General features: G+C 51.8%; 2 protein-coding genes, 1 long non-coding RNA gene and 1 other non-coding gene across 10 annotated transcripts; 3 read left to right on the forward strand and 1 right to left on the reverse strand.

Annotated features, from left to right (window-relative positions):
- Window positions 1-59: 59 nt before the first annotated feature.
- CCDC9 (coiled-coil domain containing 9) lies at window positions 60-13291 on the forward strand. Of its 7 annotated transcripts, none has more exons than XR_010382385.1 (15): window positions 60-197; window positions 2126-2230; window positions 3846-3947; window positions 4129-4377; window positions 5838-5921; window positions 6017-6190; window positions 6506-6687; window positions 8196-8242; window positions 8347-8479; window positions 8856-8946; window positions 9033-9417; window positions 9753-9845; window positions 10863-10912; window positions 11470-12245; window positions 12974-13291. XR_010382385.1 is itself a non-coding variant. In XM_064489449.1 (15 exons), exons 2-15 carry the CDS (start codon window positions 1972-1974, stop codon window positions 11485-11487), a joined length of 1716 nt encoding a protein of 571 aa, XP_064345519.1. In that variant the 5' UTR covers window positions 92-197; window positions 1901-1971; the 3' UTR covers window positions 11488-12074. The 7 variants fall into 7 exon arrangements, 5 of the variants coding, with proteins under 5 accessions (XP_064345518.1, XP_031314827.1, XP_064345519.1 ...); XR_004139002.2 differs by having other exon boundaries at window positions 11470-11549; XM_064489449.1 differs by lacking the exon at window positions 12974-13291 and adding an exon at window positions 1901-1974 and having other exon boundaries at window positions 92-197; window positions 11470-12074.
- On the forward strand, window positions 12243-13291 carry INAFM1 (InaF motif containing 1). Its single transcript, XM_064489452.1, has one exon. It carries the CDS (start codon window positions 12510-12512, stop codon window positions 12954-12956), a length of 447 nt encoding a protein of 148 aa, XP_064345522.1. The 5' UTR covers window positions 12243-12509; the 3' UTR covers window positions 12957-13291.
- A 7312-nt stretch (window positions 13292-20603) lies between these two features.
- Window positions 20604-20710, reverse strand: LOC116155040 (U6 spliceosomal RNA). Its single transcript, XR_004139070.1, has one exon. It is a non-coding gene; the product is annotated as a U6 spliceosomal RNA (small nuclear RNA).
- Window positions 20711-23205: 2495 nt separating this feature from the next.
- Window positions 23206-25618, forward strand: LOC135322074 (uncharacterized). The gene is made up of 3 exons (XR_010382386.1): window positions 23206-23353; window positions 24649-24984; window positions 25089-25618. It is a non-coding gene; the product is annotated as an uncharacterized LOC135322074 (long non-coding RNA).
- Window positions 25619-25974: the final 356 nt, after the last annotated feature.

The raw sequence follows: 25974 nt of genomic DNA on the forward strand, positions 1-25974 counted from the left end.
TCAACCCACTACCGCCTCCACCTGGGGGGCGCGGCGCCTTTAAGCCTCCCGGAAACGGGCCGCCAGGACCGGAAATGACTCTGTTTAGTTCCCTTCTTCCCGTGGTCCGGGCGGGAAGTGACGCGCACGGCCCGGGAGCTGCAGACGCGGAGGCCGACGAAGCCGGAGTCGCGGACACCGCGGGGTCTCCGGGACAGGTGACCGGGAGAGGGGGCCAGGAGCTCGCCCGGATAGGGCGGGGCCTGACGCCCCACGTGGGGGGAGCGGGCGCGGGCGCGGTAGCTAGCAGCCCGCGGGGGCGGGGCCAGAGCACTCCGCGGGGGGCGGGGACTGGACGCCCACATGGGAAGGTAAAGGGGTGCTGCCGGGGCGGGACGTCGGAGCGTGGGCAGAGCCGGGGTGGGCCGGGCGGCGGGAGGGCCTGGAGCGGGGGTGAGCAGCTGGGGGCGGGGCCATAAAAGTTGTGCCCACGTTGGAGGCGTGGCCAAATGTTACCTGGTGAGCTGGGGGCGGGGCCGGGGCGCTGGCAGAAAAGGCTGGGGGCGGGGCCAGAAAGTTTTCCCTGTCCTGGAAGTGGGTCCAGGAAGTCAAGGGCAGATCCAGAGGCTGACGACAGGGTGAGGGCGGAGCCAAGAAGATGCGAGCAGGAGCGGGGAGCCTGGGGGTGGCTGTCAGATGCTGGCAGGGAATGCTGGGGGTGGAGCCAGAAAGTTTTGTGGGAGGCTGGGGCGGGGCCAGAGTGTCGTGGAGAAGCTGGCCGCCGAGCCAGAACCTTGGCTAGGGGCGCCAGGGGCGGGGCCAGGTAGTTACGCGACGAGGCGGGGGCGGGGCCAGGGGCGTGACCAGAAGGTTGGCGGGGCAAATGGGAGACAGGACACAACTGCTGGCTGGCGAGCCGAAGGCGGGGCGGGTATAATAACGCGAGAAGGAGGGGCCGGGTTTAGGGTGTTGCCTGGGGAGCTAAGGGCGGGGCCAGAGCGTTGGCTGGGAAAGTCGGAAGCTGGGGCCAAATTATAGACGCGGGTCTGTGGGCGGGGCCGGGGGGGGTTTAGCGGGAAAGGCGGGGCCAGAAAGTTTGGCCTGTCCGGGGCGGGGCCGTGGCGTTCTCGACTGGGTGGAGACTGGAGATTTTCTCTAGAAAGCCGCGAGCGGGCGGAGTTTTGTCCGCGCCTGGTCAGTTATAGTATTCAGAGGAGGTTGAGCTATACTCAGGAAGTCTCCCCAGTGAGTACCGGGCCTGTTTGTGGAATCTTTTTGGGGGTGCAGGGAGGCAGCGGCCCCTTTCTTGGGATGTTGGGGACGGGGCTAGAACATCCCTAAGAGTAGGGGCAGCGAATAGGAGTGGGGTTCGAACTGTTTTTGAGTAGGGGTTGTAAGATGTTTCTGAAACTCCTGGGAATGAGGCACATCTAGACTGTTAGCGGGGATGTGAGCGGCATCAGAATGGGCACAGGGAGCTGGGCCTAGAATTTTCTTCTACAGGTTCGGGGAGAGGCCCTACCTAGATCTCTCTTAGGATTAAGGCCCAGGTTAAAACACCCAGTACAAGGGTGTGGGGACTGAACTAGAATTTTCATTTGGAAGGGGGCGGAGTTGAAAGTTTCCCTAAGTGCTGGGGCGGGGCCAGAACATTTTCTCAGGATGGGTGTAACTGCATTGTTTACATGGGAAATGGGTGGGTCCAAAACCTTAAGGGGAGAACAGGAGAACTTTTCCACGTAAAGGGCGGGCTAGCACTTTAAGAAGACGAAGTGGGAGTGAGGACTAGGATTCTCTTGGAGTGCAGGTGTTTATGTGTGTGCATGCAGTGTGTGCATTCAAGGAGGCCCCAGTATGGGAAAGGAGGAAACAGATTGGGTAAAGCCATTGGCCTTAGTCTTTCTGTTCTGTCTACCTTCAGGGACCCCCAGTGCTGTGTCCAGATTCCACAGGGAAGGTTTGCTGGCACCCTGGCCCCACCTAGACAGCGAAATGGTGAGATGGAAAGTGGGATCTTTGGAATCTGAGATTTGGGGCAGGGGCCTTGGATGAGGAGACCCATGTGTTAGACTCTGACACCCCATTGAGTGGCACTGGGGTGGGTATAGGTTTTTCTTACTGTCTCTCCATTGTCTCCCCCTGTCAGTCAGCCACACTGGACCTGAAATCGAAGGAGGAGAAGGATGCTGAGCTGGACAAGAGGATCGAGGCTCTTCGGCGGAAGAACGAGGCCCTCATCCGGCGCTACCAGGTGCCCTAGCCCCGCCCTGGGAGACCCCATCCCCTCTCCTCCCCGCAGTGAGTTTCCCTCACCTCTCCCTTCCTTAAAACCTTTTCATGACTCCTCATCACTCTCAGGATAAAAGCCAAAGGCCTTAGCCTGGGATTTCTTCTTTCATTACATCATTCATTCATTTCTTCACAAATATTCACCAGTGTCTTCACTGCACCAGGCCCTCTGCTGAGTGGTTCTGGGGCAACAGCAGTGATCCGGGCCTGTCCTTCACTGGCTAGTAGGGGCATAGACTCGGCTTTAGTCAGTGATGACCCATAGCAGTCAAGGCTGCAATGGGAAGTTCAGGGTTCTGTGGGAGCCCAGAGGGGGCTCCTTATCCAGCCAGGGGGATATCAGGGAGGGCTTCCTGGAGGAGGGGATTCTGGGACTTGAAGGGTGAGTAGACGTTAGCCAGTTGAAAAAGAGAGCATAACATACTTCAAGCAGAGGGGACAGTTTGTGCAAAAACTTGGAGCTTAAAGTTGGTGGGTTAGTTGTGGGGTATGGACCTGGAGAGGTCAGCTGATGTCCGGCCATGCAGGGCCCAGAATGCCACTAGGCTAAGAGTCTGGACTTTTTCCTAAGCATACTGAAGAGCCATGGAGGGCTTTGAGCAGGAGTAGAGCCAGGTCAGAATAGCTTTTTAGGAGATCCCCTCTGGCTGCTGTGTGGTGGTGGATGGGAGGAGGAAGCAGGGGCAGGGACTCTGGTGAGGGGCACGGGAAGGAGATGTGTATATGGAGAGGAGGTTCCTGGCCTGGGGCAGAGCTACTGGGAGAGGCTCTGTGACCCATGGGCAGTGGCAGGAGGTGGAGAGGAGAGGGGGTCCAGGATGAGGCCCAGGTCCCTTTCACAGGTGATAGAGCAGGTGGTGAGGCTGTCCCTGAGATGGGATGAGGAGTGGGTTTCATTTATTCATTCTTCATACATTCATTCATTAAAAAAAAAAAGCATATTGAGCCTCTCTTGTGTGCCAGGCAGTGTTCTAGGCACAGGGTATACATCAGTGAACAAAGCAGACAGATATCCTTATCCTCAGGCAGATTCTGTTGCAGTGGGGAGGCAGGGAAGCAAAATATACATAATACCAGGAAGTGAACAGGGATGGGTGAGAGGCTTATGGAGAGGCTGGACAGGGAAGGCCTTCCAGAGAAGGGGAGCATAGACCTGAAGGAGGTGAGGGACTGAAGGATCTTTGGGGAAAGTGTTCCTGGCAGAGGGAATAGCAGGTGCAAAGGCCCTGGGGCAGATTTAAGGCTTGTGTTTCCTGAGAACAGTGAGGAGGCCAGAGGGAGTGAGGGGAGAGAGTGGGATATGAGGTCAAAGGGTTGACGAGATCAAACCCTGTGGGACCTCCTAGGCTGTGGGGAAGTCTTTGGTTCTTACTCAGAGATGGGCAGCACAGGAGGGTTCTAAGCTGGGGAGTAGTGTGGTACAATCTAGGGGAAGTTGCTGAAGTGGCCAGCTTTTTTGTTGAGAGCTCAGAAGAGAGATCTGGGCTGGGGCAGACTTGGGAGGAATTCAGGGGCTGTGGGAATCTGGTTGGTGCACCAGACCTCTGACACTCTCTATCCCTGATGTCTGCTCCTAGGAGATTGAGGAGGACCGTAAAAAAGCTGAACTCGAGGGAGTAGCCGTGACAGCTCCCCGGAAGGGCCGCTCGGTGGAGAAGGAGAATGTGGCAGTTGAATTGGTGAGCTCCCCGCCGAGTTGGGGATTCATGAGGCCAGGGAGGGGGTGAGAGGTGAGACCTAAGTGCATTCCCAGCTGCCCCAGACCCATGCGGGCCTCGGTCCTCACAGCTGCCCTCTGGGCCTGGGGTGTCCCTGTCTCCTGGTCCCAGTGAGTGTACTTTCCCCACTCCCCACTTCCAGGAGAAGAACCTGGGTCCCTCCCGGAGGTCCCCTGGAACCCCTCGGCCCCCAGGGGCCGGCAAGGGAGGCCGGACCCCTCCGCGGCAGGGAGGCCGGTCCAGCATGGGCCGGGCAGCCCGCAGCTGGGAGGAAAGTCCTGGGGAGCAGCCTCGACGAGGAGCTGGGGGCCGTGGCCGGAGGGGTCGGAGCAGGGGGTCCCCTCATCTGTCTGGAGCTGGAGACACCTCAACTGCTGACCGCAAATCCAAGGTAGGAGCTTGGCGGGGGCTGGAGTCCTCTGGCAAGATTCTGTGTTGTCCTGTTTCTCTTCTCACTCTCAAATGGATTTTCTCCTCTGTCTATCTTTCTGTTTCTCTGTTTCTTTTTTGGCTCCTCCCTCCAGCTCTCTTTCTCCTCTTTTCTCCCTCCCTCTTCCTGACCAGTGCCTGTGTGTACTCTTCCTGTCTCTTTCTCTCTGTCCCCCCAGTTTTGCTCTGCTTGCTGTGTGCTTGCCCCCTCCACCTGCCTTCCCTTCCCCATCTCTCTTCTCTTTCCAACGCTGTCTGGTGGGCTCTGTCTAGTGCGCACGTGTGCTCTCTCTCTCTCACTCCCTGGCTTTTCCGCAGGGAGCAGTGATCTTAACTGGAACTGCTTGCTTCCGGGGCCCTGCCACACAGGTTAGCAGTGTGGGATGCTGTCTAGCGTGGTGGTTTTGAGTCCACTGTGGACTTGGGGTCAACCTGCTTCTGTTAGTTCTCAGTCCATGGGCAGCTCACTTCCCCTCTGGGAGTTTCTGGGTTCTCACTCTTAAAACGGGAATGAAAATCAAGTATAAAAGTTATTGTAAGCATCATGTGACATCAGGCATTGAGTCCTTCAGAGCAAACATTCAACGAATGTTACTTAAGGACATTTATTATTTGTATGTCATTTATACATACTAAGCTGTCATAAGAAGACCCCAAAATGCCATGGCTTCAATCACGTGGAAGTTTATTTCTCTCTTGTGTGCTGAGTCCTGGGGATGAAGACGTCGTTTCCAGCAGCTTGGCCATGTGTTCATCTAAAACTTTGTTACTGTGGAAGAAGGGAAGAATGGTGGGGGGTCACCTAGCCATCTGCCAGGTTACTACTGTTATTATGTGGCAGAATTTCTGTGGCAGCCATGGTGTGTTGGGGTCCCCAACCCCTTTCCCAGGTTCTGTGCTTTGCTAGAATGATTCATGGCTAAGATTTGTTACAGTGAAAGAATATAAAACAAAATCAGCAAAGGGAAAGGGCACATAAGCTGAAGTCTAGGGGAAACCAGGTACCAGCTTCTAAGAGTCCTTGCCCATTGGAAACACCTAGGCTGCGTGTAATTCCTTTAGCATCGGGTCATGATAGCCGATGTCAAGAGTTGTCTGCTAGGGACTCATTAGAGACTTGATACCCAGGCTTTTTATCCGGGTCTGGTCTTGTCAGTCCCCTCTGTCTAGTACACACGCAAATTTCAGACCTCCAAAAGGAAGATGGACGTTCAGCACACACCGTATTGTGTGCACGAACAGTCCAGGCACATTGAGCCCTCTTACCAGTTAACTGGTGACTGGAACACACTTGAGCCAGGTGCCTAGATGCCAGCCAAGGGCTAAGGAAAGAGGTTCAGATGGTAACAGACCCTAAGGTTCTTCCTGACGCCCTGTATCTCTGTCTTTGTCATCCCCCCACCCACTTCCTGCCTCCACAAGGAGTGGGAGGAGCGGCGCAGGCAGAACATTGAGAAGATGAACGAGGAGATGGAGAAGATTGCAGAGTATGAGCGCAACCAGCGGGTCAGTGGCGCGGGCGCCCCCCGGCGGAGGGACGGAGCCGTCCAGCCTGGGGAGCCCGCCAACCCCCCGCTCCCCGTGCCCATCCGTGCCCGCAGGAAGGCGTGCTGGAGCCCAACCCGGTGCGGAACTTCCTGGACGACCCCCGGCGACGCAGCGGGCCCTTGGAGGAGCCTGAGCGGGACCGCCGGGAAGGCAGCCGGCGGCATGGGCGCAACTGGGGGGGGCCCGACTTCGAGCGGGTGCGCTGTGGCCTCGAGCAGGAGCGGCAGGTGGGTGCTGGCCTCCAGGGTGCCCTGGGCCACGAAGTACTGTCCTGCAGCTGGTCCCCGGGTTGGGCAGCTGGGTGTGGGCCGAGTGCCAGGTGCAAGGCTGCCAAGACAGAGCAGGGCTAGGCCTCAGCCTTGCACCCCATCTTTACCCCCAAGTTGATTGTCGTTTCTTGCATCAGTACCATCCTGCTTTCCTCTGAAAGCTTTGTGTGACCTTGAGCGAGTGGCTCCACCTCTGAGTTTAGAGGGCCTGGGGGAGGAGATGGGGTGGAGGGTTGTGGACTGGGGCCCTGACTGCTGGTCTGCTGGGGGCAGGGCCGCAGAGCCGGCCTGGGTGGCACTGGGGACATGACACTCTCCATGACGGGCCGCGAGCGGTCAGAGTACCTGCGCTGGAAGCAGGAGAGGGAGAAGATCGACCAGGAGCGGCTGCAGAGGCACCGCAAGCCCACGGGCCAGTGGCGGCGGGAGTGGGATGCTGAGAAGACTGATGGCATGTAAGTCTCCTCCTTGCTCGCCCCTGTTTGGCTCCTTGACCTTGGCCATGACTTCTGACTCCTTTGCATCTCCGGTTTCTCACCCTGTGTATCAGTCACCCATTGCTGTGTAATGCTGTGTCACCACCACCAAATCTCGGTAGTGCCTAAAAGTATTTTTTTCTCATATGGTCATGGGTCCCCTGGGTTTGGCTGATCCAGCCTGGACCAGAAGCTGTGGGTATGCCTAGGCTTGGCTTCTGCGTGTTCAGCTCACTTCTGTCCTGTGTGTGTTCATCCTGGGGGTTCATGCTGAGGGGAGCATCCCTCTAGCCTGTCCCCCACCAACCCAAACCCCTTATCCTGGTGGCCTTATTATCCTCAAGTCTGACTCTGTACCCTTTTGGGTCCCAGGAAACATCCTGTTAGTCAAACTTAAAAGCGAAGGCATCATCAACAGGAGGACTAACTTCCATACCAGAGACGGCGAGGGTTCTGGAAGAGCCGCCAAACAGCAGTGTTAAGAGTGGCAGTTGTAGTGTTTCCATCATCCTCTCTCCTTCGCCACAGTAGAAGTTTTCACACCTAAAACTTACTGTTGGTGCTGGCTTAAGTTTCACACCTAAAACTTACATGTGTGCCTGGGGGTCAGAGCATTTATTTTTGGATTGTGAACTAAGCGTGTGCAAGTGTGAGAACTATTTTGCATACAGTGTAGCTGACCTTTCTAAGGTATAGGCAACTGGGCTTTTGGGGAGATGTTCTCAGGATTAAGAATGAGAAAAATAATTTTTTCTCTTGTGTCCCCAAAGCAGCCTGCGGCGAGTTTCCGTAATGCATGGCTGCATTGATTTCCTCAGCTTACATTTGTTGATTCCCTCCTGTGTGTCATGGAGGGTTCTAGGTGATGGGGATAGAGCAGTGAGGAAAATGCTTCTGTCTTCATGGAACTTAGAGTACGGTGGGAAAGATGGGTAATAAATAGATCTAATGTTAGGTCATGGAGAATAATGAAACAGGGTATGGAAATGGATGGGGGCCATTGTTTTCAACTTAGATAATATATGCAATAATATGTGATTACTTTAGACAGAGTTTAGGAAAGCCTCTAAGCCGAGGCCTGATGGAGGTTAGGGAGTGGGCCACTGAGAGGTCTGGGGAAGAGCGTCCCAGGAGCAGCGAGTGCAAAGGCCCTGAGGTAGGGGCTCCATGCAGTAGGAAGACTTGCTTAGCTGAGGAGGTGAGAAAGAGTGATAGGAAATGAGGCCAGACGGGAAGTTGGGGATTATATACTTCCAAATTTTTGTTCTGTGGTAGGGGTGGGGTGTCTTTCTGTATTTGTTACTATGATGACACAATTGCCTCCTGTCCATCACCTGGTCCTGTCCTTTTAGTCGGTGACCCCCTCTGGCTGGCTGTCTCTCCTGTGATCTTGAATTTTGCCCCCTTCTCGTCCCTTTATCTCTTCCTGCCCCTCTTGTTCTCCCTGTACCCCCAGCTGCCTGCTCACCTTCTGTCTCTTTTCCCAGGTTCAAGGATGGCCCGGCCACTGCCCTCGAGTCATCGCACCGCTACGGTGAGTGGGTGTCCTTGGGTGGGGTGAGGCAACTGGCTGGGCCAAGCATGGGGGTGGTTTGTGCCCTGCCCTCCGCCCTTGACTCCCCCTGGGTTTTGTTGCAGATGATCAGGCCTGGGCCCGGCCCCCCAAGCCCCCCACTTTCAGGGAGTTCCTGTCCCAGCACAAAGCTGAGGTCAGCCGCAGAAGGAGGAAGAGCAGCCGACCCCAGGCCAAGGCAGCCCCCCGTACCTACAGGTGGGGGCGCCCCTTCCCCCGCACGTGCCCAACCCCAGTGAGACTATGTGGCTCCACCCCTGGTCATTCTTCGGCTTGTGTGTGTAGGGGTGTGTCTGTCTGTCCTGTTGTTGCCCTGTCTGTTTCTCGGGCACTTGTCTCCCTGTGGGTCAGGAGCTTGGTTGGTTTTGGGGGCGTTGGGGCCTGGCTCTCCACTTTATCCTCATCTGTCCATTACTCACTTCCCACCCAGCTTCTCTCATGCCATGCGGACCCCCTCCATCTGTCTGTCTCTGACCCCTGAATTCTGCAGCTCTTTCTCTGGGGAGGAGTCAGAGGTGGGAAGCCCCTGCCTCCTACCAACCTGGGCTTCCCCCCTTTCCTCTGTCCCCTCCAGTGACCATGATGACCGCTGGGAGACGAAGGAGGTAGCGGCCCCTGCGCCTGAGCCCCCACAGCCTGCTCCCCCGGAGGAGATGCCCATGCAGGTAGGGTGGGCTGCTGTCTCCAGGCCGGGGGTTGGTGGGGCTTGGGGCCCACACCCTCTCCCCTACCTGCCTTGTGTTCCTCACAGCTGCCCGAGACCCCAGCCCAGGACTGCCAGCCTCCTGAGGACGAGGGGGAGGAGGGCGAGGGGGAGGACGAGGATGAGGAGTGGGAAGACGTGAGTGGGGACGAGGAGGAGGTCGAAGAAGAAGAGGAGGAGGCTGATGAGGAGGAAGAAGAACCAGCCCCAGACCACCCACCCCAAGAGGCTGAGCCCAGCAGGAGCCCCCCCCTGGAGTGTGGTGTCGAAGAGCCCACCAGGCCTGAGGAGCCCCAGCTGCTTCCCCAAGCCCCTGCCACGCCTGCTAGCCCCTTCTCGCCCCCCGGGGGCCACCAGCCCGTGTCAGACTGGGGTGAAGAGATGGAGCTGAATTCTCCCCGGACCGCCCACTCGGCCGATGCCCTCTCTCCGGGTGAGGCTTGGCCTTTTGAAAATGCATGAAGTGGGCTGCTTGTGTGTGTGCTCAAGGGGTGCATGGGGGACCCTCAGGCTGGGCCCTGGGACCCTGTGTGCCTCACGGCCCCTGTGGCTAGGGAAGATGGACCATGCCTGTCTCTGGATGCCCATCCCCAGATCCTGCCCCTGCTCTGAACCATTCAGGGTCCCCTCCCCAATAAAGAGTTCACATCCTCAAATGACATTCCCCAAGTGTGTCCTTGAACTCCCTCTGACTTCCCCAGGGCCTTCTGTCTTGGGGTTGGGGGGATGTTTGGAGAAGGGGCTTGACTGGGCCTCCCCCTTCCCCAGGAGGTGACCAGCCAGCCCCTGCCTCCCTGGAGAGTGGGCCCAGCCTCCCAGGAGCCCAGAAAACTGAAGAGGAGGGGTCTGAGGCAGCTCCAGGTGGGGGAGTGGCTGGGGCAGTGGAGGTGGCCTTCTTCCTTCCTCTTCTTCCTTTTGAGTTGCGGGGAGGAGGGTTTGAGGGGAGTAGAATGGAGCAGAGTGGGGCCTACCATGGGTGTGTGGGGTAGCAGCGGGATGTGGGGGTGTAGTTAGACTGCTGGGACAGGGTGGCAGGGACTCTGGTGGTCAAGGGGGTGGAGCTAAAGAAAGGACTTTTGTGCCCAGTGACTAGGAATTGAATGCCTGGGGGTGAGGAGGTGGGGCCAGGATGGGAATAGGATTCAGAGGCCCAGCTCAGGGGGGTTGGAAAGTAATTAAAAAAAAAAAAGTGAGGGTAGGCACAGTTCAGGGGGAGAGGCTAAGGGCAGGATTAGACATTTAAATAGGTCAAAAATAAGAATAGAGAGGGGCAGAGTAATGGATTTAGCTGTGGGTGGGATTAGGTTTGAGGTGTAATTGACTGGGGTAACTTAGAATAGGAATACATAAAATAGTGGGGTAAAAAAATTGGGGTAAAATAGAATGTTGGGCCCAATGGACCTGGAGCAAGCTCCAAACCCTGTCTCCACCTCCACCAGGTGGAAACTGGGTGGTGAACCACAGACCTCCCCCAGGAGTGGGATTAGGATTTGGGGGCAGGGCCAAGGAAATTGGTTAGGGCTCAGGAGGTGGGCAGGGGAAATGCAGGGCAGGTCTTGCAGAGCAGGCTGATGGAGGTTGGTTCAGGCGGGGGGTTGGGTGCGGGGATTGGGGTTGGAGAGGAGGGAGTTTAGGATGGAACCCAAGCACTGTCTTTGGGTCATGTGACTGATCTGGCTATATCGGATTATGTACTCGATTGTAAGCAGGGTTCTGTTAGGGTGTATGTTGCTGCGTGGGTCCACTCTGAGGATTAAAAGAGTCTGAGGCTAGTAAACCGCTTAACGTGGGGATGAGGGGCGGGGCTCGAGTGTCGGGTCTAGTGGAGGGGTGGGAGGTTACTGTTTCCCTTCCGCTGACCGCCCCTTCTTTTCCCAGAGGCGGCCCCCGAGGGCCCAGAGACGGCAGAGATCACCGACTTCCAGAGGGTGCGTTTCTGCAAGGTGGTGGCAGCCGCTTCGCCACCGGGGGCCGCCCGCTGACCGCGCCCGCCAACTGCGGCCTTAGCGCTCTGCACTAACCTGCTACCTCGCTCCTCTGTCCTCTGCTTCCGCCACACTCCAGCCAGGAGAGGGTTAAATGTAAGGGGGGAGGAGCTAGGGACAGTACCGGGTGGGACCAGGACAGTAGTCCAGCCTCACAAATGGGGGGCGCCATGGCACCGGGGTGGTTGAGACACCTCCGAGTTACTCACGGAGGCTGTGGGGGATCTCGGTGCCAGTTCCCGGGATGAGCTTCCCGCCTCCAAGAGCTCACATCTGGGGCATGGCAAATAGCCAGTGACTCTTTTGATGGACTTCAATTACTCGGCCATCGGCCTGGTCTCTATTAAACGCAGTGCTTCCGCTAACCTTTGAACTGTATTTCTGGCGGGGGCAGTCTGGGTTGCTGTGCTTGGCGGGCTTTTCCATGGCGGAAGAGGCGGGAGGAAGGGGGTCTTTCTTCCTCCACCCCCCTGATACGTCTTCCCTCCCCCCTCCCGCAGGCCTCCCTGAACTCCTGAAGACGCTGCTGGGAGGGGACTGAAGCTTCCCCGCCTTGATAGGGAGGGGGCGGCAGGACGGGGTTAGTCTGGATCTCCAGGCTGTGTTCGCTCTTCCCCGGAGCCCACTCTGGACCCCATGGCTTTAGACAGAGGGTGAAATTGAGGGTGGTGGGGAGGAGCTGGGGAAGGGGGTGTGGCTGGGGTGTGGGGCGTAGTTGGAACTTCGGGGCGATAGACCTCAGGACACAAAGTATGGAGGAGGAGGCAGGTCCCGTGAGGGGCGTGGTTAGGGTGCCTGGGCGGGGCCAGAATTCGAGTGGACTGAGTTAAAACATGGGACGGTGTTAGGGTGTGGGATGGAACCACAAGAGCAGATTTAGGTGGGAATCCCTAACGCTGTTAGGGGGCGCAGACAGCGGCGGAGGGCGTGGTTTATAATACAGTGTTCAAACCAGTGGCGTGAGGAGAAAAGAGGTGGGGCCTGGACTGGAGATGGAGGATAATCGAATGCTGGAGTAGAGTTTGACTTGGAGAAGGCAAGTTAGAATTGGGGCAGGACTGCGGCTGAGGGGCAGGACTTAAACAAGGCCTGAGCTTGGGCAAGAGAGTGGCGGAGCTATATGCCTGGAAGAAGTCTGAGTTCTGAAAGGGGACGGGGTTAGGACGCGGGCAGAAGGACAGGGAAAGAGGAGAGTGGAGCTACGCGCTGGGGCACGTATGACACCAAGCCTGGCAGGAGTCGGCTGGGCCGGACCCTGCATTTGAGAAAAATCGAGGTATTACATGCTTGGGGCGGGGCCACAGCCAAGTCGGGGCGGGGTCAGAACGCTGTGGTTGTCTTAGCTTAACGGTTGGCTGGAGGCTGAGGAGAGGGCGGCCTAGAATTCGGAGGAGTGACCGTGCTCGCGGGGGCGGGGTTGGACGAAGGAGATTTAGAACGCGGAGGCGGTCCTCCGAAGGGGGCGGCCCCCTGAGGGGGCGGGCCGAGGGGGTGGGGCCTGTGCGGGCTGTGGTGGCGGCGGGCCGAGTGGGCTGCGGGGATGCGGGGCACGAGCTGCGTGGGCGGCGGCGGCGGCGGCAGCGGCGAGAGCCCTGGTGGCGCCGGGCTGAGCGAGGGCCCGCGGGGCCGCTGGCTGCGTCTGGCCCCGGTCTGCGCCTACTTCCTCTGCGTCTCGTTGGCTGCCGTGCTGCTCGCTGTCTATTACGGTCTCATCTGGGTTCCCACGCGACCCGCTGCAGCCCCCGCCGGCCCGCCGCCCAGCGCGCAGACCTCTCCGTGCGGCGCTCGCGCGGGTGCGCTGCCTGCCCCAGCGCCCGCCGCTGCCTCGGTCTCTTGCCTCCTGGGACCTCCTGGCGGGCCGCGACCCCAGCTCGAGCTGCCGCGCAGCCGCCGCCGCCGCCGCCGCCACAGCGACCCTAGCCGCCGCCCGAGCCGCCAGATGCCGGGAGAGACGCCGGAGGCCGCGGAGGGGCGAGGACCCGGGTAACCTTCCCTTTCACCCAGGATGGACCGCCGGCCAGCTCCTCCACCGCGGATGCGTCTTTCGGGATTGGGCTCTGGCTCCTCTTCGTGACATCGCCTAGCGTCTCCGGAGCCATCATCCTGAAGAATGGGGGGCAAAGGGGAGCTGATTCTGGGCCTCGCCCCTTGCAGCTCCTCCGCTGTCAGGCCGGGTCCTCTTCCATCTGGCAGACCCCATCCTGACCTCTTCCTCCTGATCCTCCCTCAGGATTCTGAGCACAGAGCCCTCAGCCCGCCCCGCCTCCTCCCTGAATCTCCGTGTTCATATGTCCGCCTGCAATAAACTCCAGCCCCAACTGCCTCGTGCTTGTGTTTGTTGTGTTGTGTTGTCTGCAGAGGTGCCTCCTCTCTCAGCTTTGTGAGGGCAAGTCCTTCCTGGCATCTGATCTTCGTCTTGCCCTTGGTGGGCTGTGTGGGTTCTCCCCTTCTCTAGGGGACTCTTTTCTTCTTCTGTTGCCATCATGGTTAAGGGTGAGGAGAAGAGGCTAATCCGCAACAGGGCAGCTGAAGGTCAGACAGTGTGAAGGACTTCACAGTTTTGCATGCTTGGGACAGAGGACAAGTGCCTCTGGAGAGGAGCAAAGGATCCTGCCTCCTGTTACAGCACAGGAGGCGAGAGCAGAGATGGGAAGATCTCGGGCATGAACTGGGTTTCCGGGAGTTGTGATTAGTGCAATTACAATGTCAGGGTCAGAGGGGCATATAAGTCACCTGGGGATGTCAGGATGCTGCTGGGAGGGGATGATGCTTTCTTCCTGGGATCTGAGAGATGAACGTGGACGGGGTTGGTGGTAGGGCTTCTCTGCCTCTCTGGAAACTCCCAGAGGAAGTTATTAAAGCATCTGCTGCCTTTGAAGATAGTGCAACCTCTCTGGTCTGCAATGCTGCCAGCAAACCGAGGCAGAGAAACTCAGGTCCTGCTGAAAGAGTCATAGGTGGTCGAGTCCATTTCTTCATCCAGAAGACTGAGGTCTGGCTCTGGGCAGGGCATTGGACCCTACAAGCAGGAAATGATTTTCCTGTCCAGCCACCTCCCTTGAAGTGGAGACTTTCCCAGGAGAGTGAAACAGCCTCCTCCCTCAGATTGGGACATTTGTGGGTATGTACTGGGCTGGGAAGATCAGTCATACTGTCACCTCCCCTCCCTTCTACTCCAGCTCCACTTCCCAGAGGGTGTCTCCAGACTGAATGGAACTCAGGAAGCCAACAGCTCTTTACAGTCAGATGTTGGTTAGAGACACTGACCTTGGGGCCAAGATGCCCAGATTCAGATCCCAGCTCTTCCTCTCACTAGCTATGTCACTTTGGGTGGGTAACTCAACCTCTCTGACCCTGTAAAAGAAAAATGATTATAGCATTTATCTCATAGAGTTTCTCTGAAGATTAAAGAAGCTGGTGATCCGGAGCCCTTAGAATAGCATCACATGTTCTTTCTCTCCGCCCACCTCTGTCCCTTGGGGCTTTAAAAACCACAGCTTGGATCCCAAGGGATATCCGGACAGCTCAGAGCCCTGGATGCCAGCAAATGGTGAGTTAGAGGGAGGGGCTTCGTCTCTGTTCCACTGGGCCCTGCCCTGGTTCCCAGCTCTCCTCCTAACCCCAGTTTTCCTGCTCTCTCAGTTTCTCTTCTTGTCTCTGTCTCCCTCATCACCCTTTCCTCTACCTCTTCTCTTCGTATTTCTCTCTCTGTCTCTCAGTCTTTGTGTGTCTTGGTGTCTCTTTCTGATGTCTCTCTGTCTCTATCCCTCACTCTGATCTCTGATCACCCTCTCAGCTCTGTTGCTCTCATCCCAGCTCTCTATTTCTTTCCCTTCCTCACTTTTCTCCCCTACATCTTGATCCAACCCCCACTTCCCATTTCTCCCCTAATTCACTCCATATCTCCTCCCCATCCCCCCTTTTGAGTCTCTCTTCCTTTCTCTCTTTCTGTTCCTCTCAGTCTCTCTTTTGATCGCTATCTCTTCATCGTTCATTTAACAAATATTTATTCAGCATTTACTATGTGCCAAGCCTTATTTTAAGCACTGGGGACACAGCAGGGAACAAAACAGGCAGAAAATTCTGCTCTCAAGGGAGCTGACATATCAGCGGGGGAGATGGACAAGAAATAGGATGAATAACTTAAATATACATTGTGTCAGGTAATAAGAAATACAAAGGAGAAAAAATAATGGGGCAAAGGTGATAGGGAGTGATAGAGTTGTGCTGGTTACTGGCTTGAAGCCTAAGAGAAGCGAGGGCAGGACATGTGGATCTCTGGGGGAAGAGTACTCCAGGAAGCAGGAACAGCAAGTGCAAAGGCTCTGAGGCTGGAGGTGATTGGCTTATTCAAGGAACAGCAAAGAGGTCAGTGTGGCTGGATCAGAGTGAGTGAGGGGGAGGGCGGGAGGAGGTTGGAGGTTAGAGAATGGGGGTGGATTGTGTAGAGCCTCATGGGCTAGAGTGAGGACTTTGGTTTTTAACTTGGAGTGAGATGGAGCTGTGGGAGGCTTTTGAGCCCAACTTAGGTGTTAACAGGACCCTCTGACTGCTACATGGAGAATGAACTGTAGGTGGCAAGGATGCAAGCTTGGAGCCCAGTAAGGAGGCCACGGCCATGATTCAGGTGAGAGACGATGGTGGCTTGAACATGGTGGTGATGGAGAGGAAGAGAGAGGTGGGTGGTCAAAATCTGCATCTATAAAATACATGTGGTATAAAAGTTACCATTGTAACCATTCTAAAGTGTACAACTGAGGGCATTAAGTACATTTACGAAGTTGTGCAAGTGTCACCACCGTGCCTCAGTCTGAGAGCTGTGGAAGGAGAGAGGGAAGGGGGGTCTGGGTCAGAAGAGCAGTAAGTCTGTGGGGTGGGGGTTTGTGTCTACAGAACGGGATCTCTGAGCAAAGGTTGCCCATCAGAGTTGTCCTGGGTGGGGCTGCAATGGGCTGACCCTAGTAACTGCTGTGTTCTGTCACTGGGAGCAGCCCAAGGGAGGCATGGCCAGTGAGGTGGGGCTGTCAGACAGCTGTGCTCTCAGCAGCAGGAACTCTTAAAGGGAGATCTGAGCAGTGCCATTGCATGGCCATTACAGGGATCTAAACTGTTTCTAGTTCTTTCTGGCCTCATCTCCAAGCGGCTTCACCTGGTACCCATAGATCCGGGCACCTGGGTGCCACTCATTCCCCATCCTTCAAAGATGGGGAGGCGTGGCTTCTACTGGTGGGACAACGGGCTTTCCTTCAATCTGATTGGATCAGCTTGGGTTACATGACAACCCCAGAACCAGTGCCTGTGCCAGGGAGTTTTGTCAGGTGCTGGCTGGCTAAGACTTGGATTCCTGAACTACTCACTGGCAAGTGAAGGCGGGATTACTCTGAAGGTTTAGACCAATGAGGACCCATTACGGGATCCGGCCAAAGCCTGCGGGCATCCCAAATTCTCAGCCAAGCTGCAAGGACTGTGACTGCCAAGATGGGGCGCTGAAGAGTCGCCAAGCTCCTGCCATCTTCCCCTGTGTCCAACTTGAAGTCGAAGATTTACAACAATCAGAGCAGGAATATAAGTAGATGCATGTGTGAAAGTGCCACTAGAATCCCCTACCCCTTATGCGCAGTTCCGGATTCCAAAAAGCTCTGACAACTCCAAAATATTTCTTTGGCGGGTAACCTTGGCCCTGTCTCACATGGTGGCAAATCAGCTAATATGTGTTCTTTACACTCTTTACTTATCTCCCTTGGTGTGAATTTTCACACATTTTACTGCAAATGTATAAACATGTCTCGTGGAGAGGGTCTGCTGCAGGCTCCTGGGAGTGTTACATAATCTATGGCATTCGCTCAGAATTGCCTTTCTAAAATTGGAACAATTCTGAGCTCTGAAATGCATCTGTCCCCAAGGAATTCAGCTAAGGGATTGTGGACCTCTAACCGGGCACCCTGCCGACCCTAGATTCATCTTAATTATTTGTTCAACGTTTATTTAATGGTTCTGAGAAGAAACTCATTTTCCATTCCAATTTTTTAAAAATAGAGAATGATGTTCATTTACTAAGTCCCCGTCGTTAAAGATGTGCTATTTTTAGTGCTGTGTGTGTGCGTGTGAAAGTGTGTCTGTGTGTATGACTACATGAGTGTGTGTCCGTGTGTGAAGCTGTCTCTTTGTGTGTGTGTGTTGGTATTTCTGTGGGTGTACACATGTAGGTCTGTGTGAGAGACTGTGTGTAAGTTGTGGGTGTTTGATCTTGTCTGTGTGTCTGTGTGACTGCGTTTGTGAGCATCTGGCTATGTGTGTAATTTTGTGTGTGTGAATGTGACTGTGGGTCTCTGGGTGAATGTATGTGTTCGTGTGAGTGAGCAAGAGAGGAGGCATGGCTCAGGGTTTAAAGTTAATTATCTGAAATAAAGTCCTCATTTCACGCGACCATCTCCGCCTTCCTTTTCCAGTATCAGCGAACTCTACAAGAGTTACCTTATACTTCCACTAGAGGTCGCCTGTCTACTTGGGCCAAAAGAAACTTAATTCCTGGCAGAGGAGTGGCAGGGACAGCTAACTCAGGCTCGCTTCGGCTCTAACTAGAAGAGTGGTTCTCAAAATTTTTGGTCTCAGGATTCTTTTACACCCTTAAAAATTCTTGAGGACCCAAAGAGCCTTTTTTGGTATGTATGTTATATCTATCAAAATTTAACCGTTAAATTAAAATTATTACATAATTCATTTAAGCATAACTGATGAATCCATTGCATTTTTGCAATTATTGTGTAAAAATATACATAACAAAATTTAACATTTTAACCATTTTTAAGTGTACCGTTCAGTGGCATTAAGTAAATTCACACTTCTGTGCAACCATCACTACCATTCGCCTCCAGAATTTTTTTATCTTCTCAAACTGAAACTCTGTACCCATTAAGCAATAATTCCGCATCTCCCCAGCCCCAGGTAACCTCCATTCTACTTTATGTCTCTGTAAATTTGCCCGTTCTATGTAACTCATATAAGTGGAATCATACATTTGTTCTTTTGTGATTGCCTCATTTTACTTAGCATAATCTTTTCAAAGTTCATTCACATTGTGGCATGCGTAGTAATTTCCCTTTTTTTTTTTTTAAATGCATTCTTTTTTTCAAATGGAGGTACTGGGGATTGAAGCCAGGACTTCGTGCATGCACTCTATCACTGAACTATACCTCCCCCATCCTGAATTTCCTTCCTTTTTAAGACTGAGTTGTATTTCATTGCACACCAACATAAAAAAAATTCAATGAGAAGAGTGGCATTATTTTACATTTTTGAAAATACGCAATGTCTGGAGGAGAAGACAACTAGGTTTTCAGAGCTGCTTCTGCATTTGGTCTGTTGCAGTATCACAAGTCATCTGGCTTCTGGAAAAATCTGAGTGAAGTCCAGCCAAGTCTTAGAAAGTCCTGAGCTTGGGCTTTTCAAGCCTGTTAACACGCAACCACACTGCTCTGAAACTTCTGTCTTTACAAAACTGCCTCTAGCCTTCCATGTCATCTGCATTTAACATCTGGTCTCTGGGTACAATTTCTCACTAATTTGCCAGTGCCATCTTGCTATGTGGTCCATGGTCATAAATAAAATAGAAGTAATTTGGTGGTCATGCAGTCACTCTGCAGCTGTGTAATGATGAGTCTGTGGATACACTGCTGGTAATATATCAATTAACTATAGTTGGGTAAAAAACAACCAAAACCTGTGTATGATGTACACATATGGACATTTATTTAGCTCATGCATCTGGGGTTGGCTGAGAGTCAGTTGATTCCGGCTGGAAGGCTCTGTTGATCTTGGCTGGGCTCTCCCATATATCTGGGGTGTGACTGGGGCTGGGCGTGGCTGGCTGCCTCTCTGATCTTGATTGGGCTGCCCTCAGGGGTTTGTAGGCAGGCTCATCTTGGCTGGCCTTGGCCAGTGCATCCAATGCTTGGGACCAGTGCTCTATCCCAGAAATGTTCTTCTCATGGTGATGGCAGAGGTGTGAGCTTAACTACACAGGTACATTTCAAGCCTCTGTGTCCTGTGTGCCATCATCCTGTTGGCCAAATGGGTTACGTGACCAAGCCCATTATAAAGGGGCAGGAAGTATATAGTGGCCAAGGAGATAAGGTAGATGGAGTGAAGACTCCTGAAAAGTAACCCAGAGAGGCAGGAGGGGTATAGCTTAGTGGTAGAGCTCATGCCTAGCATGCAGGAGGTCCTGGGTTCAATCCCCAGTACCTCCATCAAAACAAGAATAATAGTAAAATAAATGTAAATAAACCTAATTACCCCTTAAGCCTGAAACTGAATGCGAAAGTTTAAGCATCCAGTAGGGATAATATAAACAGCACTAATATTAATATTGTGCCTCAGAGAGGTTACATAGTAATTTGCAGAGCAATGGGGGGTGGGGTGGGTGGGTGAGAAGATGGAAACCCAGGCCATCTGACTCTAAACTCTTCCTTTTCATTGCTCATTTTGCTGCTTATCCCAAACCAGATGGAGAGCCCACGTGCAGGCACTCTGGTCTAAAATCCTGGCTGTGTTCCCACTTGACAGCCAAAATCAACCAAAGGAGAAGAAGGAGAAAAAGGAGGAGGAGAAGGAGAAGGAGAAGGAGAAGGGGAAGTTATTAATGGAGATAGAAATGATGATAATGTTGATGATGAAAATGAAGGTGCTTTTATAGTGGTGCACTAGAAATTATAATGATGATGATTGCTATAGACTGAATGTTTGTGTCCTCCCCACCCCGCTCCAAACCATATGTTGGAACTTAATCTCCAAGATGATCGTACTAAGAGGTGGGTCCTTTAAGAAGTGCTTAGGTCATGAGGGTGGAGCCCTCATGAATGGGATCCGCCCATGAAGAAACTCTGTACCTATTAGGCAATAACTGACCATTTCCCATTCCCCCAGCCCCTGGTAAACTTTAATCTACTTTCTGTCCTTGAATCTGCCTATTTTAGATATTTAATATAAATAGAATCATACAATATTTGTCCTTTTGTGTCTGGCTCACTTCACTTACCATATAGTTTTCAGGTTCATCTATCTTGTAGCAAGTATCTGAACTTCATTCCTTTTCATGGCTGGATACTATTCCACTGTACGTATATACCTCATTTTGTTTATCTATTCTGCTGACGGACACTTGGATTGTTTCTACCTTTTGGCTGTGTGAATAGTGCTGCAGTGATCACTGGCATACAAGTATCTCTTTGTGTTTCTGTTTTCGATTCTTTTGGGTATATATTGAGGACTAGAATCACTGGGTCATATGGTAATTCTATGGTTAACTTTTTTGAGGTAATTGCCAAACTATTTTCCATAGTGGCTGCACCAAGTGACTTTTTAAAAAAAATTTTATTGACTTATAGTCAGTTTACAATGTTGTGTCAATTCTGGTGTACAGCACAGTTTTTCAGTCATACGTGAATATACATATATTCATTTTCATATTCTTTTTTTCACCATGAGCTACTACAAGATCTTGTACATATTTCCTTGTGCTGTACAGTATAAACTTGTTTATCTATTCTATATATACCTGTCAGTATCTACAAATCTCGAACTCCCAGTCTGTCCCTTCCCACCCCCTCCCCCTGGCAACCACAAGTTTGTATTAGAAAATACGGAAGGCTTCACGAATTTGCGTGTCATTCTTGTGCAGGGGCCATGCTAATCTTCTCTGTATTGTTCCAATTTTAGTATATGTGCTGCCAAAGTGAACACAGCCATTGACTATTAAATCATGGAGTTCCCTGTATTAGATCCTTTTATGTTTAAAATACCTCGAGTGGCACACCAGTCAGTATAAGCTAGGTTATGCTGCAGTAACCCCCTTCCCGTTCTTAGCGGCTTGAGACAACAAAGATTTGTTTCTCATTCATGCACTGTGTCCAGCGTGGGTGGTCTGGGAACTCTCCCCACACTGTTTACGCTGTTTTACTCTGGGACACAGGCTGATGGAGCAGCCCCTGTTGAGTCACCCTGGCCAAGGGAAAATTCAAAACATGGTCAAGAGTGTCCTAGTTCTTAAAATTGCCATACTGAAGTGGCACATATTTCTTCTTCTCACGTTTCACTTTTGCAAGGCAAGTCACATAGCCCTCCCAAACCGCAAATAGGCAGGAATGTGGAGCCTTATCATGTGCCCAGGAGAGCTGGAAGGTTCGAGAACATCTCGAATGACTATTGCAAATGGATTGTTTCTTGCTCTGAAACATGAGTCACACATTCTGAGATCTCCCGTGAAAGACACCCTTTTTGACTAGAAATTGGGATTGCTTCCTCTTTGTACTTCTATGGACATATAGAACCACCATTGCCTGTTGCTGCCACAAGTAACAAGTGGCCACAAATCCCCCCACCTATGCCCTTTGCATTGTGGCTCTGTGGTTCCTTCTTTCTAGAGGTGGAGTCTGTCTCCCCACCCCTTGAATTTGGGCTGGCCTTGACCAATAGAATGTGGCAGAAGGGATGTTGTGTCAGTTCTGAGTCTAGGTCTTGAGAGTCCTTGTGTCTTCTGCTCCCTTGGAAACTTTCCACTGCCATGGGAATAAGCCTGAGCTAAGCTGCTGGAGGATGGGAGCCTTCACCAAGTAGACCCAGGGCACCCAGCTGATATCCAGCCAACTCCCAGAAACAAAGCCACCTACCCACAGCTGACTGCAGAAGCATGGACAAGCCCCTCCAAGACCAAAAGAACCATCCAGCTGACCCATAGACTTATGACCAACAACAGTAGCTATGTTTTAAAACATTAACCTTTGGGGATATTTGTTACATAGTTGTCTTGGTCCATTTGGGCTTCTATAACAAAATACCATAGACTGGTGGCTTAAACAACAAATATTTATTTCTCATAGTTCTGGAGGCTGGGAAGTGCAAGATCAAGGTGCCAACAGATTCAGTATCTAGTGAGGGCTCACTTTCTGGTTTGCAGACAGCTGTCTTGCTGTGTCCTCACACAGCAGAAAGAGTGAGAGCTCTCTGAGGTCTCTTCCATAAGGGCGCTGATCCCATTCATGAGGGCTCCACCCTCATGACCTAATCACCCCAAAGCCCCACCTCCTAATTCCATCACATTGGAGATGAGGTTTCAACACACGAGTTTTGGAGAAGGGACACAGACATTTAGTCTATAACAATAGCTGCAGTGATTGGCTATACACTGTGAGTTCTTCATTTCTTCTCTTAGTGTGAAAGTAAAGGTCTTGGAACATTTTTATCCTTCGTCATCCAGTTCTCTTTTAGAACAATGTGCAGAGCATGAGAAATCTCTTTGTTGTCTGTCCTCACTGCCCAGGGAGCCTGGGGCTCGGGACTGTGGATAATTGAAGAATCCACTTTTTGGCAGAGGGTAGGAGCAGTGAAGGTAACCACCTAGGAAGTGCTTGGCACTGAATTTGATAGGGAACAAGGGGAGAGTGTTTTTTGTTATCTACTCTCTGTTTTCCGATGTTCTAAAATTCCCACTTCATTGTGATAAAAATAAAGCATGGTTTTTGTCCAGAGAGAAGAGGCAGCTGTAATTTTGGCCAAGGTGACTGTCAGGCAGGGAGCACAGAGACACTGAGGGAGGGAGGAGTATGAGGTTGGGAGGGAGATGGAATCAGCTGACACTGAGAGATGGAGACACTGAAACAGGGAGAGAAGTGCAGGGACAGCAGTCCTGAGAGAGATAGAACCCTTGGGAGGTTAAGAAGGAGGGAGATGAAAGATGGAGCAGTCCAAGGGCTGAGACAGAGAGGCGACATGGTGAGGGCTCAGAGGAGGAAAGAAGTGGACAGAACTGAAGACTAGGAGGGAAGTGGGAGACAAAGGGGGAAGGAGAAAGAAATCAAGGGAAGAAGAGACAGAGAGGGGCCCAAACACACTGAGATGGAAGGAGGAAGGACAGATGGACAGTCTGAGGGGAAAAGGCTGGGAGATACTGAGTTACCTGGAAGAGTCTCAGAGACACCAAGAAAGTGAGGGACAGAGGATATGGAGAGCCCCCAAAAGGCCAGGTGAAGGAGAGAGAGAAACGGGGAGAGAAACCAGGTGGGAGGCAACTCCACTGAGAGACAGTGATACAGAGTTGGAAAGATGTTGGCGGAGAGAGAGAAGATGAAGGTGAGGCTGAGTGGTCGAGAGAGCCCAAGAGAAGAGAGATGGAGAAAAGAAATGCTGACATCTGGGGTAACTGAAGGGAGAAAGGAACTGAGAAGAGGGAGGGACAAAAATTCAGAAACAAGGGAAAGAAGATGTTGTGCAATGACTTATGAAGAGAGTCAGACTGAAAAAACGAAGTGGTGTTGTCCAAATGATAGAAAAAGAAGATGCTGCAAGGAAATGGAGAAGAGGGAGTGACAGGAAAAGCCATTGTGACAGGTGGGAGATGTGAGGTGATACAGTTTGTGGTGGCTGTGGTTTTGATTTGCATTTCCCTAATAACTAGTGATGTTGAGCATCTTTTCATGTGTCTGTTGGCCATTTGTCCCCTTTGGAAAAATGTCTATTCATCTCTGCCTATTTTATAACTGGGTCGTTTGTTTTTTTGTTATTGAATTGTATGAGTTCTTTATGTGTTTTGTATATTAACCCTTTATCAAATATATGATTTGCAAATATCATCTCCTATTCCACTGGTTGCTTTTTCACTTTGTTGGTTGTTCCCTTTGCTATGGAGAAGCTTTTGTTGGATGTAGTCCCTCTTGTTTATTTTTGCTTTTGTTGCCTTTGCTTTTGGTGTCCAGTGTATCAATTATTTTCCTGCTGCTGTTCTGAAAGTTTTAGTATAATCCCTTTAGTGATCCCCCTGACTTACTGAGAAGCAATACTAATACTAAATTTTTGAGTTCTATCAATATCTACGTCTTCCTCCCAAGCGAGACAAGAACCTAAGCATGACCTCACCTTCCCTTCCCCACCCTCCACTGTATCTTGCATCTCCCGTTTTGATATCATCTTGAATGTTATATACAAATTTATAAGGATAAGCATTTCTTTCTCTGATGATTACCTATTTTTTAAAACCTCACCTTATTTCCAGCAACTGGTCATTTCCTCCTGAATTAATTCCTCTTCTTAAGTTCTTTCAAAGTGTGTCTATGTGAGGCAAGTTTCTGGAGTTTTTGAATCTCGTCCTCCAGTTAAATAACCTAATACTAATCTGGTTATGCTGTTCCACGTGCAGACCTGTAGTCTGGTGTCTCATGGAGGATGTTCCTCTGTTATCTCTGCATCTAGTTTTGCTGTGGAAAGTTGGGTGCTCTTTTCTGGTCTTCTGAGACTCAGTTTTCAAAGTAGGGCAAAATTTCCCACACCCCCAACAAGCAATTCTCGGAACATCGGCTGGGTGTCTGAGAATTCTGTTCTCCCCATGTGTGTATGTATATGTGTGTGTGTGTGTATTGTTTTTCCTTCAGGATTTGTCTTCTTCTGGGGGGAGTATATTAAACAGTTAAAAATTAGAGAATAATATAAATTACTTCCTTCTTTTTTGTCAGAATCTCTCTCTCTTTTTTTTTGGTTGGGGGAGGTAATTAGGCTTATTTATTTTTAGCGGAGGCACTGGGGATTGAACCCACAACCTCATGCATGCTCAGCATGCCCTCTACCACTTGAGCTATACCCTCCCCCCTTAATTACTTACTTCCAAGATTACATCTCTGCCTTCATTTCAGATTTCCAACTGATTGCAGATCTATGTACCCAGGACTCAACACAATAATATAGACCGACCCTAAAAAGGAGAAGGCTGAAAACATCTCCACAGGGGGCAGCACGTACTAGAGGGCAGGACATGGAACCTGATCAATTTCTCCCAGCGATTCTCTAGTCCAGTGCCTCTTAGCTCTTCAGGTGCCCAGAAATCACCTGGCCTCTTACTAAAATGCAGGTTGTGATTCAGCAGGGCAGGGGCAGGGGCAGGGCCTGAGATTCTGCATTTCTTACAAGACCAGGAGATGCTGATGCTGGGATTGCACTTGGGGAGTGAGGATTTAAAGACGGACTTAAAGGTAAATAACCCAAGGAGGTACCACATAGCCTCACCTGACCCATTTCCCCTGGTTTCGCCCCCCAATCCAGCTCAGTTAAAGATTTTTTTTTTTTTTTTTTTAAGGATCTTTAAAGTAAGAGAATCTGCTGGCAGGAATGCAAAATGGTGCAGGCATTTTGGAAAACTGTCACTGTTAACAAGTTGAATGGTATCCTCCCAAATGATACATCCACCCGGGACCTGTGCGTGTGACCTTATTTGGAAAAAAGGCCTATGCAGATGTAATTAAGTTGAGGATCTCAAGATGAGATCATCCTGAATTATCCAGGTGGGCCCTAAACCCAATGACAATTGTCCTTATAAGAGATAGAAGAGAAGGCACAGAACACGGAGGAGGCCACGTGAAGACGGAGGCAGAGATTGGAGGGATGCAGCCACAAATGCTCGAAGCCACCAGAAGCTGGAAGAGGCAAGAATGTATCTTCTCCAAGAGCCTTTGGAAGGACTATGGCCCTGCAGACACCTTGATTTCAGACTTCTGGACTCCAGACCTGTGAGAGAATACATTCCTGTTGTTTGAAGCCACCTAGTTTATGGTCGCTTGTTACAGCAGCTACAGGTAACTCATACAGTCAATTTCTTTTTTTTTTTTAATTTTTTTTGGGGGGGGCAGGTAACTAGGTTTATTTACTTATTTACTGGAGGTACTGGGGATTGAACCCAGGACTTCATGCATGCTAAGCACACACTCTACCACTGAGCTATACCCTCCCCACACTCCACAGTCAATTTCTTATAAAATTAAATATACACTTACCATATGACCCAGCTGTCCCACTCCTAGGTGTTTACCCTGGAGTGATAAAAACTTCGGATCACAGGACACCCTGGAGAGAAGGTTTATAGCAGCTTTTTCTTAGTAATTGCTCCAAACTGGAAACAGCTCAAATGTCCTTCCGCTGGCGAATGGATAAACTGTGATACACCCAGACAACGAAAAACCCCTCAG

The sequence above is a fragment of the Camelus dromedarius genome, chromosome 9 (assembly GCF_036321535.1).
Source record: "Camelus dromedarius isolate mCamDro1 chromosome 9, mCamDro1.pat, whole genome shotgun sequence".
NCBI classification, from domain to species: Eukaryota; Metazoa; Chordata; class Mammalia; order Artiodactyla; family Camelidae; genus Camelus; species Camelus dromedarius.

Coding starts and splice junctions, on each gene's coding strand:
- CCDC9 (XM_064489448.1), top strand. CDS start 75: ATGACTCTGTTTAGTTCCCTTCTTCCCGTGGTCCGGGCGGGAAGTGAC. Junction 3,948..4,128: donor AGAATGTGGCAGTTGAATTG/GTGAGCTCCCCG, acceptor CCCCACTTCCAG/GAGAAGAACCTGGGTCCCTC. Junction 6,688..8,195: donor GCTGAGAAGACTGATGGCAT/GTAAGTCTCCTC, acceptor CTCTTTTCCCAG/GTTCAAGGATGGCCCGGCCA.
- INAFM1 (XM_064489452.1), top strand. CDS start 12,510: ATGCGGGGCACGAGCTGCGTGGGCGGCGGCGGCGGCGGCAGCGGCGAG.